The sequence below is a fragment of the Oryx dammah genome, unplaced genomic scaffold (assembly GCF_014754425.2).
Source record: "Oryx dammah isolate SB20612 unplaced genomic scaffold, SCBI_Odam_1.1 HiC_scaffold_7, whole genome shotgun sequence".
NCBI classification, from domain to species: domain Eukaryota; kingdom Metazoa; phylum Chordata; class Mammalia; order Artiodactyla; family Bovidae; genus Oryx; species Oryx dammah.
In genome coordinates, this window is record NW_024070191.1 from 37,474,785 (window position 1) to 37,493,723 (window position 18,939).

Sequence of the window (18,939 nt, forward strand, 5' to 3'; positions counted from 1 at the left end):
CAATATGTAATAGGCATAAAAATTGTTGAAATATTTTCCTTTTTTGTACAAAGTATTTTTGAACTATGGTATATTTTCTTTTTTTTACTGTTGTACATTTCAGTTTGGACTACCCACACTTTAAGTTCTAAGTAGCCATGAGTAGCCAGTGGCTCCCATATTCGTGTAACTACTTCTTTTGGCTAATGTTTATATACAGAGGAAAATCATACTTTCATCCAAAAACCTCACTATGTGCATGCTAAGTCACTTTAATCATGTCTGACTCTTTGTGACCCCCTGGACTGTAGCCCACCAGGCTCCTCTGTCCATGGGATTCTCCAGGCGAGAATACTGGAGTGGGTTGCCACTTCTTTCTCTAAAAATCTCAGTAGAACATTTTAAAAAACACTGTATATAGACTGAAATAAAGAGGACTTCAAATAAATTAGAAGTGAAATAGAAATTATAACTGATTCTACAGAAATGCAAAGAATCATAAGAGACTTTATTACGGCAACAAATTGGACAAAGTAGAAGAGGATGAATTCCTAGAAACACACAACGTACCAAGAGTGAACCATGAAAAAACGAAACATAAAACCGAATGGACCAGTTACTAGCAATTACTTGGACAGGTATTTTATTACTGATCAAATAAACAAAACAACAAATAAAAGTCCAAGACCAGATGACTTCAGTGATAAATCCTACCAAACATTCAAAGAAGAATTAGTGCCAATCCTTAAGCTATCTAAAAAAAAGAGGAGTATCTCCATCAGATTCATTTATGAGGCCATCTTCACCCTGAGACCAAAACCAGACAGGGACACTTCAGAAAAGAAAATCACAGATTAGGATTTCTGATGAACACAGATGCAAACAATCCTCGACAAAATATTAGGAAGCTGAGTTCAACAGTACAAGCAACATACATCAAGATCAAGTGGGATTTATTCCAGGGATGCAAGGATGGGTCAAATCTGTAAACCTATAGATGTGATTCATCACATTAACAAAACAGAGGATAAAAATCTTATAATCTCAGTAGATGGAGAAAAAGCATTTGACAAAATTCATCATCCATTTCTAACGTGTGTGTGTGTATTAGTCACTCAGGCATGTCCGACTCTGCAGTCCCATGGACTATAGCCTGCCAGGCTCCTCTGTTCATGGAATTCTCCAGGCAAGAGTACTGGAGTAGGGGTAGCCATTTCCTTCTGCAAGGAGTCTTCCCGATCCAGGGGAACCTGGATCTCCATTTCAGGCAGATTCTTTACTGTCTGAGTCACCCAGAAAGCCATTTGTAATAGACTCTCAAAAAACTGAGTGTAGAGGGAACATACATAACATAATAAAGGCCATGTGTGACCAGCCCACAGTGAACACCATGCTTAACCTCGGAAAACATTTCTTCTAAAATCAGGAAGAAGATAAGGATACCATGGCAATTAGGAGAGAAAAATAAAAGGCATTCAAATTGAAAAGCAAAGAGTGAGGTTGTCTTTATTTATAGGTGGCAAGGTAATATATACAGAAAACCCTACAGAGTCTACCAAAAACTATTAGAATTAATAAATTAAGTGAATAATATAAAATCAATATATAAAAATCAGTCACATTTCTATATACCAACAGTAAACTGTCAGAAATAGACATTAAGAAAACAGTCATTTTTACAGTAGCATCAAAAACAATGAAATGCTTAGGGATAAATTTGGCCCAGCAAGTTAATGGTGTAAGCCCTGAAATCTATAATGGTGTAAACCCTGAAATCTATAAAAGAGGCTGAAGAGGACAAAAATGAAAAATGTTCTGTGCTAATGGATTTGAATAATTGTTAAATGTTCGTAATACTCAAAACAATCTAAAGATTCAGTACAGTCCTTATCAAAATCCCAATGGCATTTTTCACAGGAATAGAGCAATGCTAAAATTTGTATGGAACCACAGAAGACCCCTGAATAGCCAAAACAGTCTTGTGGAAAAGAACAAAGTTGGATACATCACCAATTCCTGGTTTCAAACTATAAAACAATCAAAACAGTATGGTACGGACATAGAAACAGACACACAGATCAATGGCACCCAGTAACCCAGAGATTAACTGACAAGGTAGTTAAGCATGTACCGTGGAGAAAGGGTTGTCTCTTCAATAGAGTTAGGAAAGTACGTATCTACACGCACAAGAATGAAACTGGACTTCATCTTACACCAAACACAAAAGTCAGCTCAAAATGGATGAAAGCCTTGAATATAAGACCTGAAACCATTAAACTCCTTGACATTGGTCTTGACCGATTTTTTTTTTTTTTAATTTGGCAGCAAGCAAAAATAAATAAGTGGGGCTGCGTCAGACTAAAAAGCTCTGCGTAACATGAAACCATCGACAAAATGAAAAGGCAGCCTATGGAATGAGAGAACATGTTTTGCAAATCTTATATCTGACAATTGGTTAATTATTCCACAGTATACAATGACTTTCTGTAATTCATTAGCATAAAGTCAAATAACTCAGAGTTTGGAGAGGACCCAAGTAGACATTTTTTCCCCAAAGACACATGAAAGAAGTTGCATTGCGTCTCCAAAGAAGTTGACAGGTGTATGTACAGGTGCTCAGCCTCACTTATTATAGAAATGCATCAAAACCACAGGAGATATCACCTGTTAGGATGTCTGTTATCAAAAAAGAGAAGAGATAACAAATGCTGGCAAGTCTGTTACAAAAAGAGAACCCACAAAAGCACTGTTGGTGGCAATGTAAACTGGCCCAGCCACTATGGAAGAGATTACAGATGTTGCTCAAAAAGTTAAAAATAGAACTACCATATGTTCCAGCAATCCTACTTTTAGATAAAGAGCCAAAATAAAGAAGCTATTTCAGAGGTTTCTGTACTCCCATGTTTAGACCAGCATTGTTTACAATAGCCAAATATGAAAACAACCAGATGTCCAGCTGTGAATGAGTGGATGAAGATCCCACACACACAGAGAGAGGTATACTATGCAGCCCTAAAATAGGAAAGAAGTTCTGTCATTTTTTACAACCTGGATGATCTGGAGGGCATTGTGAAATAAATAAATAAATGAAGTGAAATGAAAAGGTAAATACCACAGGGAATCACTTATACCTAGAATTGTTTTTAAAGTTTCAGTTCAGTTCAGTTTAGTCACTCAGTCATGTCTGACTCTTTGTGATCCCATGGACTGCAGCACGCCAGGCCTCCCTGTCCATCACCAACTCCCAGAGTTTACTCAAACTTATGTCCATTGAGTCAGTGATGCCGTCAACCATCTCATCCTGTTGTCCCCTTCTCCTCCTGCCTTCAATCATTCCCAGCATCAGGGTCATTTCCAATGGGTCAGCTCTTTGCATCAGGTGGCCAAAGTATTGGAATTTCAGCTTCAGCATCAGTCCTTCCAATGATATTCAAGGCTGATCTCCTTTAGGATGGACTGGTTGGATCTCCTTGCAGTCCAAGGGATTCTCAAGAGTCTTCTCCAACACCACAGTTCAAAAGGATCAATTCTTCGGCACTCGGCTTTCTTTATGGTCCAACTTTCACATCCGTACATGACTACTGGAAGAAGCATAGCTTTGACTAGATGGACCTTTGTTGGCAAAGTCACGTCTCTGCTTTTTAATATGCTGTCTAGGTTGGTCATAACTTTCCTTCCAAGGATCAAGCGTCTTTTAATTTCATTGTGCGTCACCATCTGCAGTGATTTTGGAGCCCCAAAAATAAAGTCTGACATGGTTTCCACTCTTCCCCCATCTCTTTGCCATAAAGTGGTGGGACCAGATGCCATGATCTTGGTTTTCTGAATGTTGAGTTTTAAGCCAACTTTTTCACTCTCCTCTTTCACTTTCATCGAGGCTCTTTAAAGTTTAGTTAAAAGTTTTGAAGTTAAGTTTAAAGTTTAGTTTTAAAGTTTAACTTACGGAAACGGCTTCCCTCATAGTTCAGTCGGTAAAGAATCTGCCTGCAATGCAGGAAACCCAGATTCAATTCCTGGTCAGGAAGATCTCCTGGAGAAGGAAATGGCAACCCACTCCAGTATTCTTGCCTGGAAAATCCCGTGGACAGAGGAGCCTGGTGGGCTACAGTCCACGGGGTCACAAGATTCAGACACAACTTGGCAACTAAATGGAAACAGAGTAGAAAAGTGGTTTCCAGGGCCTATGGGGTGGGGGAAATGAGGAGAGATTGTTCAGAGGGTACAAACTTGATGCTGAAAGGTTAGTAAATTCTGAGCAAATAATGTAAAGCATGGTGACTGCAGTTGGTAACAGTGCATTGTAGAACTGAAATTTACTGAGAGATATACTTAAATTTCTTACCAAAAATAAATACATCTGTAAATATGTGAAGTATTGAATTTGTTAGTTCGGTATTGGGGAACATTTTACAATGTTTGTATATATCAAATGATCAGGTTGTATACTTAAAATACCTTAGTAAATTAGGTGATTCCCTGGTCTTACAGTGGTTAAGAATCTGCCTTGCAATGCAAGGTACACCAGTTCCATCCCTGGCCTGGAATGATTCCCACGTGCTGTGGGGCAACTGAGCCTGCGTGCTACAATTGCTGAAGCCCACTCGCCCCAGAGCCCCTGCTCTGCCACAAGAGAGACCACCGCAGTGAGGAGCCCTCGCACCCCAACTACTGAGTAGCCCCCGCTCACTCAAGAAAGCCCACATGCAGCACCAAAGACCCCGTGAGCCAGAAATAAAATAATAAATATAAAACTAAGTAAATAAGTCAGGTTTGCCTCAGTAAAGCTGGAGGTGGGGGTAGGGGAAAGTAAATGCATAAATCAACTGTATGTCTAGAAAATAAGATAGTACTCAGCAATAAATGGGAACAAACTATTGATTCTCGCAACAGTATGGATGAGTATTAAATATGTTTTGCCAAGTAAAATAAACCCTTTATGTGACATTTTAAGAATGCCAAAACTGTTGGAAAGGAAGAGAGACTGGTAGTCCCAGGAGCTGGTCGGGGAGAGGAACTGACTAACAGAAGGCAACAGAGGGAATTGGGGGTGACCGAACTGTTCTGTCGGTTGGATGGTGGATACATGACGCGTTGCGCATTTCCACCGAACTGCGCATCTCAAGGAGTAGTAGGTTTTGTGTCTGTTCATATCTTAAATATTGGCCACAGTATGGGGAATGCAAGATATAGTTCAGACCATACCAGATTAAGTTGTTTTCCAAATGACTTGTGTAACCATTGTTATATACATTTATTAGGGTTGAACATATAAATTAAGTATATTATAGATAAGAGAGCCAGGTTTCTCACTGTTGAAGAAATACAGAGAAGCAAAGGGCAAAGGCTGGAATGAATTTTGTCTTGTGTTGGAGATATCGCTGTGTATTCATATGAACTCATGAGAGGGAGAGAGGGCTAGACGGCTGGCTGAATGTATATATATATATGTTTTGTATATTTATATATATATGTGTGTGTGTGTATATATTACACACACATTTCCCTAGGTGTTTCTACTGAGAGGACTTGGAGGCAGTGAGCACACCTAGCACCTAGATTTGGTTTCTGAGTACCATTCTCCAGTAAATAGGACTGGACTCCTTGGAGAGTGTTTTCTTCCAGCAGTAAGACAAGGAAAATACAAGATGAGCTTTGGAGGTAGCATCTTGTGGTATCTGAAAGAAAGGATGTACTTAACAAAACAGAATGGAAAAATGATGAGACATTGCTAGGACACAGAAGCCTATTTCGTAGGCCATCCAATGAGCAAAGCTGGAAAAATTTGAACAAAAGAGTAATTGTGGTATTTGACTATAATCCAAAGAATAAAGTAAATAAAATAAATATCTATGTGTCCATACTCACACAAGAATTCCAATTAGTAATGAAGAAGAAATTAGGGAAATAAAAAAAATCACCATTAGATGACTACAGTATTATTGTTATAGGCAGGATCCACAGATGAATGCTAAAATTAGTGGTCCAAAGCTTAAGGAGAAACAGGATGTTTTCATAGTCACAAGGGATCTCCTCGAAATCATTTACAAAGGAAAATAGGAACTTCACAGTACAGAAACTTGCCCCTAACCACCTTAAACAAGTAATCCAGGTTCATCCCCCTAATGATAAAACACCTACCTCCTGACGTCGTGAGCTGAGAGGGCGTCACCCGTGATATCCTTCTCAAGAATGTGTAGCCCCAGTCTAATCATGAGAAGACATCAAACAAACACACAGAACCACCGACTAGTCCTCTTTCAAGTGTCTAGATCATGAAGGGCAAGGGAAAGCCTAAGAATTGTCACTGTCGGAGGCGACAAAGGACTCATGACAGCCAAATGCACTGTGGGGTCACGGATAGGATCCTGGAAACAAACAAAAAAAAAATCAGTGAAAAAAAAAGGTGAAATCTGAGTGAAGTCTGAAGTTCACTTCTTAGTATTGCATCATTAGCTTCTTCATTCTGACAGTTTTATTTTGGTTATTTAGGGTGTTAACATTGGGGGGAATTCCGTGGGGGTCCAGTGGTTAGGACTCTGTGCTCCCACTGCAGAGGGCCTGGGTTCCATCTCTGGTAAGGAAACTAAGACAAGACCCCTTAGATGCTGGGTGGTATGGCCAAAACAAAACAAAAAAAGTATTCACAACTGTGGAAACTAGTTGATGAGCATAAGGGAACTCTATATTTTTGCAAACCCCAAACTGTCTATTAATAAAAGTTAAATTAAAAGTAAAATACAGTTACCTGAGTCCAGTGTTATTTTCATATATTTCACAATTATTTATAAAATACTAATGAAGGGGAAAAAAATGCTGTTTTTCTCTGATAACCAAACAAGCAACTTTGGTGATTATTAAGCTTGTGGTTTATTTTAAATATATTTTGGTGGTGGCTATTTTGGTTGAATTTATCATTAGTTTTTATTTTTCATTGGAGGATCGTTCCTTATCATACTGTGTTAATTTCTGCTGTCTAACAGCGTGAATCAGCTATGCTTACATCCACTCCCTCGTGAGCCTCCCTCCCACCAGCCCACCCCACGCCTGTCGGTCATCACGGAGCCCTGAGCTGAGCTCCCTGCGCTATAGGGAGCCTCCCTCTAGTGTCTGTATGTCAGCGCGTCCCACCCTCTCCTTCCCCTGCTGTGCCTGTGTCTGCTCTCTATTCCTGCCCTGCAAGGTGGTTTATCAGTACTGTTTTTCTAGAGTCCATATTTTGGTAGAAATGTTGATGAAAAAATTCAGTATTCAAAGCTTAACAACAGTGAAACCAGAGGTGATTCAGGACACTGAAGCAGGTGAAGTAAGACAAATGCTCCTATTCTGGTTGTGTTTTCCAGCAGTATGTCAGAGCTTGTTAACTTTCTTCTCCTCTTCCCCCTCTTTATTAAGTGATTCTGACTGCCTCCGTCTTCCTTAATATACATTGTAATGTCAGAGTTAAACCTTCCCTGCTTGGAGGAACAGGGGTTCCGAAGGCAGGGCTGGGCAACCAGGGGCTTCCTCAGTTGGTGATGGGATGCGTGGGAAAGCCAAAGCACCGTGTGTGGTGCCCCGTCCAAACCCACTGACAGCTGTACCTGAGTATTATTAGCAGAGATTACCTGGTTATCTGGCAGACATAGTCTAGTGTTGTTTACTGGACTTAGTCTCTACCTATCGTATTCTGTATGCTTGGCACTATACTAGGGCATGCAGAAATCAAAATCACGATCTCTGCCAGAGAAGTTCCACTTGTTTTGAAAGCAGACAAACCTGAGGGTTCTATAGTAGATGGAAAGGCCAGAGGTTTTAGAACCTTTGCAGTCATATCTTCTCAGCTTCTTCCTGTAATTCCTGGGACTGGCTTTGGCATATTTATCTAAACTTTGAGTCTGTCTCCTTACCTGTGGTGTAGGATACTAATGTCAGTCTGCCAAGACTGCATCGTCACTGATGCCTGACACACAGGAGATGTTTAGGGAACCGCAGCTGTCCTTATCTCTTGTCATCAGGACTCATAGGCCATTAGAAAGTATGATCATTTCTTACACCAGATACCCGTTCAGTGAATATTGTGTTACTCAACCCTTGTGTTCCATCTTTGTTTTATCCTTTTAGAGACGATGAAGAGAAAAAAAAGTCTGTGTCCGAAGGTGCCGACGAGAAGGCTAATGGAACGCATCCAAAGAGCATCAGCCGTATTGGGAGCACCACCAACCCATTCCTGGACATTCCTCACGACCCCAATGCCGCTGTGTACAAAAGCGGGTTCTTGGCTCGGAAAATCCATGCAGATATGGATGGAAAGAAGAGTAAGCATCATTTGTTGACATTTCCTGTCTCATTCATTTCATCTTTAAGATAAGCTCAAAATTAAAGTGAATTTATCTGAAGCAAAGGAATAAAGAAAAATGATATTTATTTAGAGAAATATTATTGAAATTTGATAAAACCTCTAACCCTAAATCATAAATCCCTTATGTACTTGATCTTCTGCAAATAGAACTTTAGAACTTCAGAACCTGAAGACTCACAGATTATTCATTTCTAACCTCTTATTCATCTATTTATTCCTGCCTTCAACAGATAACTTTGAGTATATGCCATGCGCTAGGCATCAAAAATATAGAAGTATATAGAAAGGACAAGGGCCCTATCTTCATGGAGTTTCCATTTCTGGTGGTTGAAGGAAAGGTTCAACTTATAACACTTAGAATAATAAGTAGCACGAGGCCCTGGAAACAAAGCAAGGAGGGACAGAATTGTGATCCAGGCACACACGTGGAGCGTGGACGTCTGTGGAGGAGGGACAGGTGTGTGTACGCAACATGTGTGCTTCGCCCTGGGAAACGGAAGGAGGTCCATGTGACAGGATGGTCTGCTGACGTGTGATGTTGGGAGTCCAGGTGGAATGGAGTATGTCTGTGTCTAGAATGGCCTTTGCAGAGGGTGAAATGGCAGTTGCATGTAGGCAGTACAGTGGATGGACTGAGAGAGCGGCTGCGTGTGCCCAGCTTTAGGCTGCTCCTGCAGACACAGGCTTGCAGTGCTGGGATGCACCGTCCTGGTGCTTCTGTCTGCACTGTGCATAGTTCCCTTCATGTGTTAGCGTGTTCTAGCACGCTCCGCCAGGGTGCAGTCAAGAGAAACGGGGTGATCGTGTGGCCTTGACGCTGGCTCATGATGCTCCCCCAGTTCTGTAGGACTGCCCCACCACCTTTTCTAGGCACCCTGCGCACTAACCCACCAGGCTACTTCGCCTTCTCCAACAACATTGTGTCCACAAGCCAGTTCCAAGTGAAACTTCAGCCTGACAGCTTAGGAAAAGGGGGCAAGGAAACACCTGAAGATGAAGAATTGTCTCCAGGGCATTCCTGCATTTCTTTCTCTTTATTACTTTGTGTATCATAGTATTTTCTTATTGAGATATAATCGATTTATAATATTATCTTCAGGTGTATAACATAGTGATTCAAAAATTTTATAGGTTATACTCCAGTTATAGTTGTTATAAAATATTGGCTGGAATTCCCTGTGCTATACAATGTATCCTTGTAGCTTATTTACTTTATATGTAGTAGTTTTTACCCCTTAATTTCCCACCTTTATATTGCTCCTCCCCCATCCCTCTCCCCATGGTGGACACTGGTTTGTACTATATATCTGTGAGTCTGTTTCGTTTTTGTAATATTCACTCATTTGTGTTTTTAGATTCCATGAGTAAGTGGTGAAACACAGTATTTATCTTTCTCTGTCTGCCTTATTTCACTAGCCATAATACTCTCCAGATCCATTCATATTGTTGCAAATGGCAGAATTGCATTCTTCTTCATATCTGAGTAATATTCCATTGTGTGCGTGGGTGTGTGTGGGGGTGGGGGTGTATGTATGTGTGTGTGTGTGTGTGGGTGGGTGGGTGTGTATGTGTGTGTGTGGGGGGTTGTGTGTGACATCTTCTTTATTCATTTATCAGCTGATGGACACTTATCTTGGCTGAAAAGTTGGCTGATAGCTTATAGGAGCTCCTTTGTAAGTAACTCGTTGCTTTTACTTTGATGCTTTTCATATCCTGTCTGTAGTTTTAATCTTTGCCATTTTAATTGCAGTATGTCAGTGCCCACTTTGGGTTGGTTCTGTTTCAGACTGCGGATTTTCAACCAAGTAGTCTGTTTCCTTTCCCAGGATGGGGAAGTTTTCAGCTATTATGTATTCAAGTATGTTGTCTTCCACATTCTCTCTTCTCCTGCTGGTGCCCCTACACGGAGAATGCTGGTGCACTTGATGTTGCCCCCAGAGATCTTTTAAACTATCCTCATTTCTTTTTATTCTTTTTTCTGCTCAGCAGCAGCGATTTCCATTAGTTCACTGATCCTCTGTATCATTTCATCTACTGCCGATTCCCCTTAGTGTATTTTTCCATTTGAGTCACTGTATTATTCATCTCTGTTTAGTTGTTTGTATTTTCTAACTCTTTGTGAAAAAGCCCCAACTTCTCCCTCTGTTCATTCATTCTTCTCTCGAGTTCTTTGGTCATCTTTACAGTTGGTACCTTGAACATTTTCTCAGTTAAATTGCGTATCTCCACCTAGTTCTCCTTCTGGGGTTTCTACTTGTTCCTATATTGGGAACATGTTCTCCTGTCATCTCATTGTGCCTTATTTGCTGGTTTCATTTCTGTGTATCTGATACCTTGGTTACGTTTCCTGAGCTTGGAGAATGACCTTTGGCAGGGACTTTCTGTGTAGCCCAGCAGCACTCAGGGCTCTGTGCTCCAGGGGTGCCTCCTAAGATGGCCTTGTGGGTCCTCCCCTTGTGGTGGGCTGGGTAGTCTCGTAGGCATGGCTGGGCCTGGTCTGGTTGCCTGCTAGGCCCTCCTTGTGTAGAGGTTGCTGCTCACTAGTTGGTGTGCCTGAGTCGCAGGGTGGCTGGCTGCCTCACTCCTGGTGAGCCCCAGGGTGTATGCTGGCCCAGTGATGGGCAGAGCCAGGTCCTGGGGTCTAACTGCAGGATCCAGGGGTGCCAGTGCTGGAATTGTACCTCTGTTGCATGGAACTGGATCCTGGGGCAGCTGGCTGAGGGACCCAGTGTTCCTCAGAGCTGGTGTTGGCCTGAAGGTAGGCAGGCCAGGGCCCAGCTCGTGGGTGGGCTCAGTCTTCAGGCTCCAAGGCTACAGGTTTCCTTGGGTGTGTCTCTGCCTGCTGGTGGGTGATGCTTGTCCCAAGGCTAGAAGCAGGATCATGGGGAGTGGGGCCGAGGCCCAGGAGATTCTGGGCCTGGTGCCTGCTCACTCTGTGTGGAGCTGGGTCCTGGGGTCTATGGCTGCAGGGCCCTGGGGCTCCCAGGCCTGGGTCCTGGGCGCTAGTTTGTGCAGCCAGGTTCTGGACCCTCTGGTGGACAGGGCGTGTTCAGGGCCAGCCGTGGCTCAGGGAGGTCTTAAGGCAGCCTTCTGGTGGGAGGGCCTGTGTCCCCACCTAGTTAGCTGCCTGGCCTGAGTTCCTGGTTCCTTCAGGTTGGTGGGTGGAGGTGCGGCTGGGTCCCGAGCCTCGTCAGTCAAGGGGAGGACCCATAGGGCGCTGGCCTGCCCATGACCTGAGGTAGAGCGGGCATCCGCAATGGCTGGCTCCTGTGTGTCCCAGGAGCGCTGCAGCTGCCCCAGCCTCTCTGAGAGGCTCTCTGACATCAGCAGGTGGGTCTGACCCTGGATCCTTTCAAATGACTGCTTCAAAGCCTTAGTTATCTCCTTTGAGAGCTTCTGGTTGGTTAGGGCAGTTTTAAATGTCACAGGCTTTTTCTTTTTAGCAACATAAGATGTTCTGCCTGTTCCCTGCCTCTGCTTCACTCTCTGTTTCTGATCCTACCTCAGAACCCAGATAGGTGGGAAAACAGATGGCTCAGGTGAGATGGGGCCGACTGGGCCCGGTCTCCAGACTTCACTCCTACGCTTGCGTTATCACTCAGGGCTCTTCACTTCTGCCTTTGAGAGAGGGGTTGCAAGAGGAGCCTTGAACTTTCAGGCTGTAGTCCTCAGGCTCTTCCTAGATATTCCCAATTCAATTTTTCATGGATTTTAAGATCACCTTAGTATGGACAAGATGATTCAATGTTTTCAGTACAGGAAAGTGCATAATTTCTAATGATAATTAGATAATCAGTCATGTCCAATTCTTTGCAACCCCAGGCTCCTCTGTCCATGGAATTCTCTAAGCAAAAATACTGGAGTAGGTAGCCATTCCCTTCTCTAGGGCATCTTCCCAATGCAGGGACTGAACCCATGTCTCCTACATTGCAGGCAGATTCTTTTACCAGCTGAGCCATTAACAAAGTCCAGTGATAATTTATATACACTATTTGCCAACAAAGGTCCGTCTACTCAAGGCTATGGTTTTTCCAGTGATCATGTATAGATGTGAGAGTTGGACTGTGAAGAAAGCTGAGCGCTGAAGAATTGATGCTTTTGAACTGTGGTGTTGGAGAAGACTCTTGAGAGTACCTTGGACTGCAAGGAGTTCCAACCAGTCCATTCTAAAGGAGATCAGCCCTGGGTATTCTTTGGAAGGACTGATGCTAAAGCTGAAACTCCAATACTTTGGCCACCTCATGCAAAGAGTTGACTCATTGGAAAAGACTCTGATACTGAGAGGGATTGGGGGCAGGAAGAAAAGGGGATGACAGAGGATGAGATGGCTGGATGGCATCACTGACTTGATGGACGTGAGTTTGAGTGAACTCCGGGAGTTGATGATGGACAGGAAGGCCTGGCGTGCTGTGATTCATGGGGTCACAAAAGTCGGACACAATTGAGCAACTGAACTGAACTGAACTGAAAGTTTATCAAGAAGCAACAGTTAGAACTGTGGAACAACAGACTGGTTCCAAATCAGGAAAGGAGTACGTCAAGGCTGTATATTGTCAGCCTGCTTATTTAACTTATATGCAGAGTACATCATGAGAAATGCTGGGCTGGAAGAAGCACAAGCTGGAATCAAGATTGCCAGGAGAAATATTAATAATCTCAGATATGCAGATGATACCACCTTTATGGCAAAAACTGAAGAAGAACTAAAGAGCCTCTTGATGAAAGTGAAAGAGGGGATTGAAAAAGTTGGCTTAAAACTCAACATTCAGAAAACGAAGATCATGGCACCTGGTCCCATCACTTCATGGCAAGTAGATGGGGAAACAGTGGAAACAGTGTCAGACTTTATTTTGGGGGGCTCCAAAACCACTGCAGATGGTGACTGCAGCCATGAAATTAAAAGACGCTTGCTCTTTGGAAGGAAAGTTATGACCAACCTAGACAGCATGTTAAAAAGCAGAGACATTATTTTGCCAACAAAGATCCGTCTAGTCAAAGCTTTAGTTTTTCTAGTAGTCATGTATGGATGTGAGAGTTGGACTATAAAGAAAGCTGAGTGCCAAAGAATTGATGCTTTTGAATTGTGGTGTTAGAGAAGACTCTTGAGAGTCCCTTGGACTGCAAGGAGATCCAACCAGGCCATCCTAAAGGAGATCAGTCCTGAATATTCATTGGAAGGACTGATGTTGAAGCTTAAACTCCAATCCTTTGGCCAACTGATGCGAAGAACTGACTCATTTGAAAAGACCCTGATGCTGGGAAAGATTGAAGGCTGGAGAAGAAAGGGATGACAAAGGATGAGATGGTTGGATGGCATCACTGACTCAATGGACATGAGTTTGAGTAAGTTCCAGGAGTTGGTGATGGACAGAGAGGCCTGGCATACTGCAGTCCATGGGGTCTCAAAGAGTTGGACACAACTGAGTGACTGAACTGAACTGAACTGAAAGTTTATCAACTTCAAGCACATCGTCTGAGTTCTAAAAATGTATACAGTTGTGTGACTACCATCACAACAAGACATATAACATTTCCATTAGCTGAAAAAGTTCTTGTAGTTAATTCCTTCCACTTTACTCCCAGCGGCAACCCTTATTTGTTCTTGGGCACTGAGCTTTCTCTTTCCTATAATTTCAATGAATGGAATCCTGCATACCTTTTTGTGCTTGCTTCTTTTGCTTGGCTGTGTTCTTTGCAGATCCATTCCATTTCTGGGATATCCCACAGTTTACACATTCACCAGTTGGGCTTTTGTGTTTTCAGTTTGGGGCTTTATAAATAAACTTGCTTTGGATATTCTCAAACAAGTCTATGCCTATACAAATGTTTTCATCTCTTTTCAGAAGGGACCTTAGGGTGAGGGAGTGAGCCTGCTGGGATGTATACTAAGTATACATTTAATTTTTTAATAAACTTCTAAACTTTCTAAACTGTACTGTTTTGCATTCCTAAAAACTGTGCATTTTATGTCCTCTTGAAAACACCTTCCTTATTCCTGGTCACATTTCTTAGTTTGAAATCTACTTTGTCTAATATTAATATAGTGACTGCTTTATTGACTATGCCAAAGATTTTGACTGTGTGGATCACAATAAACTGTGGAAAATTCTGAAAGAGATGGGAATACCAGACCACCTGACCTGCCTCTTGAGAAACCTGTATACAAGTCAGGAAGCAACAGTTAGAACTGGACATGGAACAACAGACTGGTTCCAAATAGGAAAAGGAGTACGTCAAGGCTGTATATTGTCACCCTGCTTATTTAACTTCTATGCTGAGTACATCATGAGAAATGCTGGGCTGGAGGAAGCACAAGCTAGAATCAAGATTGCCAGGAGAAATCTCAATAACCTCAGATATGCAGATGACACCACCCTTATGGCAGAAAGTGAAGAAGAACTAAAGGGCCTCTTGATGAAAGTGAAAGAGGAGAGTGAAAAAGTTGGCTTAAAGCTCAACATTCAGAAAACGAAGATCATGGCATCCAGTCTCATCCCTTCATGGCAGATAAATGGGGAAACAGTGGAAACAGTGGCTGACTTTATTTTTCCAGGCTCCAAAATCACTGCATATGGTGATTGCAGCCATGAAATTAAAAGATGCTTACTCCTTGGAAGGAAAGTTATGACCAACCTAGATAGCATATTCAAAAGCAGAGACATTACTCTGCCAACAAAGGTCCGTGTAGTCAAGGCTATGGTTTTTCCTGTGGTCATGTATGGATGTGAAAGTTGGACTGTGAAGAAAGCTGAGTGCAGGAGAATTGATGCTTTTGAACTGTGGTGTTGGAGAAGACTCTTGAGAGTCCCTTGGACTGCAAGGAGATCCAACCAGTCCATCCTAAAGGAGATCAGCCCTGGGATTTCTTTGGAAGGAATGATGCTAAAGTGAAACTCCAGTACTTTGGCCACCTGATCCGAAGAGCTGACTCATTGGAAAAGACCCTGATGCTGGGAAAGATTGAGGGTAGGATGAGAAGGGGATGACAGAGGATGAGATGGTTCAATGGCATCACCGAAACAATGGACATGGGTTTGGGTGGACTCCGGGAGTTGGTGATGGACAGGGAAGCCTGGTGTGCTGCGATTCATGCGGTTGCAGAGTCGGACATGACTGAATGACTGAACTGAACTGAATATAGTGACTCTAGCTTTCTTTTCAATTTTTGCATAATATACAGAAATTTTTTCTAGCTTTATTTTCTTCATGATCTTGTCTTTAAAATTGTTTTATACAGTGTACTGGTGGTTCTTTTCTACCAACTGTCTTTTAATTGGAGTGTTTACATTTATAGTAATGGTGGATATCGTTGACTTTAATTCTGCCATCTGGCTCTTTGATTTTTATTTTTTCCTCTTTCTCTGCCTTTTATGGGATTGCATGTGGATGTGTGTGGTTCAGTCTTTCTTCACTTTTTGGCATATTAGTTGTACATCTTTAATAATACTGGAGGGTTTACAGTATAATGTTTAACTTGTCAGTGTGCCTTCAAATGTTACTACTTTATGAGTACTTTGAAACCTTTATAACAGCTTTCCCCTTTCTCTTTACTAGCAGTGTGCTATTATCATACATTTTAATTATGTTTATTAAACTCATACTACATTGTTATTATCTTTGCTTTAAAAAGAAATGTGTTCTTTACATTTACTCACATACTGACCATTGCTGGTGTACTGGGTTCCTTTTTCCAATTTCACATTTCTGTTTAGTATCTTTTTTTTCCTCTCCTGAACAATTTCTTTCAACATATCTTATAGTAAACTGCTGGTTCTCATGTTTTATTGGCTTTTAAAATAATTTGTGCTGTACCTTAACCTTAGGAATTTATATTCACTGGTGTAGAATTCCTTGACAGTGCTTTCATTTTTGTTTAAAATTTTAATATATTGTTCCGTTGTTCTCTGCCCTGTGTGGCTTAGACAAAGGTCTGCTATCATTTTTTGTTCCTCTATACATAGTGTGGATTTCTACCCCTCTGGCCACTCTCAAAATTTTTCTCTTTATCTTTGATTTTAAGTAGTTTTATTGTGAGGTGTTTTACTTTATGTTTTCCTTGCCTGGTGATTATTTTTAAGTTCTTGGATTCATTGGTTTATGTTTTTCACCAATTGTAGAATTTTTCCAGTCATAATTTTTATAGTACCCACCCTTCTTTCTGGGACCCTAGTTCCCTATATGTTGCACCATATTACATTTTTTCCAACTCTTTTTTTGTTTGTTTCTTCAGTACTTTATTTTAATAATTTTTATTGCTTTTTCTTCAAGTTTACCACATTTTTATTCGACATATAGTATTTTTATCTTAGAAACTGCAAAGTGAAATTTTTTATCCTCTGTTTCTCTCCTTATCAAGTTTGTATCTTTCTTAATATCCTTGAGCATATTTTTCATGTTGACAATAGCTGTTTTAAGGTCCTTCTCTTCAAATTTCATTCTGTCTTTTCTGGGACTGTTACAGTCTTTGCATTCCTAACAATTTTTATTTGGATGCCAGACAATGTGACATTTTTCAGGGTGGATTTGGTTCTATTCCTTTAAAGAATGTTGGATTTTATTTCGTTGTCCAAATGAGTGACTTGCTGATTAGGTGAACCCTTTAAAGTCTTGCCTTTACTCTTTGGTCCAGTAGAGCCAGGCTTCACAGGTGGTGCCAGTGGTAAAGACCCTGCCTGCCAACGCAGGAGACTTAGGAGAAGTGGCTACAGTCCCTGGGTCGGGAAGATCCCCTGGAGGAGGGCATGCCAACCCTCTCCAGTATTCTTGCCTGGAAAATCCCAGGGACAGAGGAGCCTGGCAGGCTACAGTCCATAGGGTTGCCAAGAGTCGGAAACAACTGAAGCAACTTAGTGCCCATGCATACATGATAGGTCTGGAGCAGCCTTTGTGTGGGGACTCACTTAGCTGCATTCAGTTCAGTTCAGTTGCTCGGTTGTGTCTGATTCTTTGCGACCCCATGAATTGCAGCATGCCAGGCCTCCCTGTCCATCACCAACTCCCGGAGTTCACTCAGACTCACGCCCATCGAGTCAGTGATGCCATCCAGCCATCTCATCCTCTGTTGTCCCCTTTTCTTCCTGCCCTCAATCCCTCCCAGCATCAGAGTCTTTTCCAATGAGTCAACTCTTCTCATGAGGTGGCCAAAGTACTGGAGTTCAGCTTTAGCATCAGTCCTTCCAAAGAATACCCAGGACTGATCTCCTTCAGAATGGACTGGTTGGATCTCCTTGCAGTCCAAGGGACTCTCAAGAGTCTTCTCCAACACCACAGTTCAAAAGCATCAATTCTCCAGGACTCAGCTTTCTTCACAGTCCAACTCTCACATCCATACATGACTACTGGAAAAACCATAGCCTTGACTAGATGGACATTTGTTGGCAAAGTAATGTCTCTGCTTTTAATATGCTGTCTAGGTTGGTCATAACTTTTCTTCCAAGGAGTAAGTGTCTTTTAATATCATGGCTGCAGTCACCATCTGCAGTGATTTTGGAGCCCCCCAAAATAAAGTCTGACACTGTTTCCACTGTTTCCCCATCTATTTCCCATGAAGTGATGGGACCAGATGCCATGATCTTCGTTTTCTGAATGTTGAGCTTTAAGCCAACTTTTTCACTCTCCTTTCTCATTTTCATCAAGAGGCTTTTTAGTTCCTCTTCACTTTCTGCCATAAGGGTGGTGTCATCTGCATATCTGAGTTATTAATATTTCTCCTGGCAGTCTTGAATCCAGATTGTGTTTCTTCCAGCCCAGCGTTTCTCATGATGTACTCTGCATAGAAGTTAAATAAGCAGGGTGGCAGTATACAGCCTTGACGTACTCCTTTTCCTATTTGGAACCAGTCTGTTGTTCCATGTCCAGTTCTAACTGTTGCTTCCTGACCTGCATAGAGGTTTCTCAAGCATTACTAAAGCATTGTTACTCTTCTTTGGACTCTCTTCAATGCCCTGGTGTAATAAAGTCTTTCCAGTCTGTCTGATGAGAATATAGACTATTCTTAGCCCTGTGTGAGCTCTTAAAACTACTCATTCTACTCCTTATCTGTGATGCATCGGTCCATTTCATTGCATGAGTGTTCAGATCAGTGCTCCGGCCAAGATCCCGGGATTCCTCCACAGATCCTCAGAGCTGTGTCTCTGTGCAGCTGTCTCTCTCTCTTTGTCTCTCTGTCTCTACTCCATAAATTACAGCCACCTCAGCCTCACCAGACTTCCTCTTCAGCTCATCAACTCAGCACACAGCTCCAGGCACCCTCTTTACTGCTGGATCTTAGTTAAGACACCTCCTCCAAGCAGGAATCTGGGCTTACCTTAGTTGTTCGTCTCTCTTCAAATTTCTCTTCTTTCAGTTCAAAGCTGCCTAGTGTACGGTGTTTGAAAAGTTTTGTTTTATATATATTGTTCTGTTTTCTAGTTGCTATGATGTAGTTTCTGCAGTGGTTAGTCTTTAATGAGCATAGCTAGAACTACCCTGATTATTGATCCCTGTTGTTAAGAAATTTCTTCCTAGTTGCCTCAGTCCTCAAGACCTAGTATTTAACTGAGTTAAGAAAGTGACAAGGAATCCTAGGTATTTGAATGGGATCAGGTGTTTATGTGCAGTGCCAGAATGGGATTTGTCTTCTT

General features: G+C 42.0%; 1 protein-coding gene across 1 annotated transcript in view; it reads left to right on the forward strand.

Annotated features, from left to right (window-relative positions):
• PSD3 (pleckstrin and Sec7 domain containing 3) overlaps nt 1–18,939 on the forward strand; it is a 295,706-nt gene that overhangs the window by 183,769 nt on the left and 92,998 nt on the right. Inside the window, exon 8 of the mRNA XM_040243286.1 lies at nt 8,080–8,273. Within this exon, the coding sequence (XP_040099220.1) occupies nt 8,080–8,273 (194 nt within the window). The remainder of the gene's footprint in view (nt 1–8,079; nt 8,274–18,939) is intronic.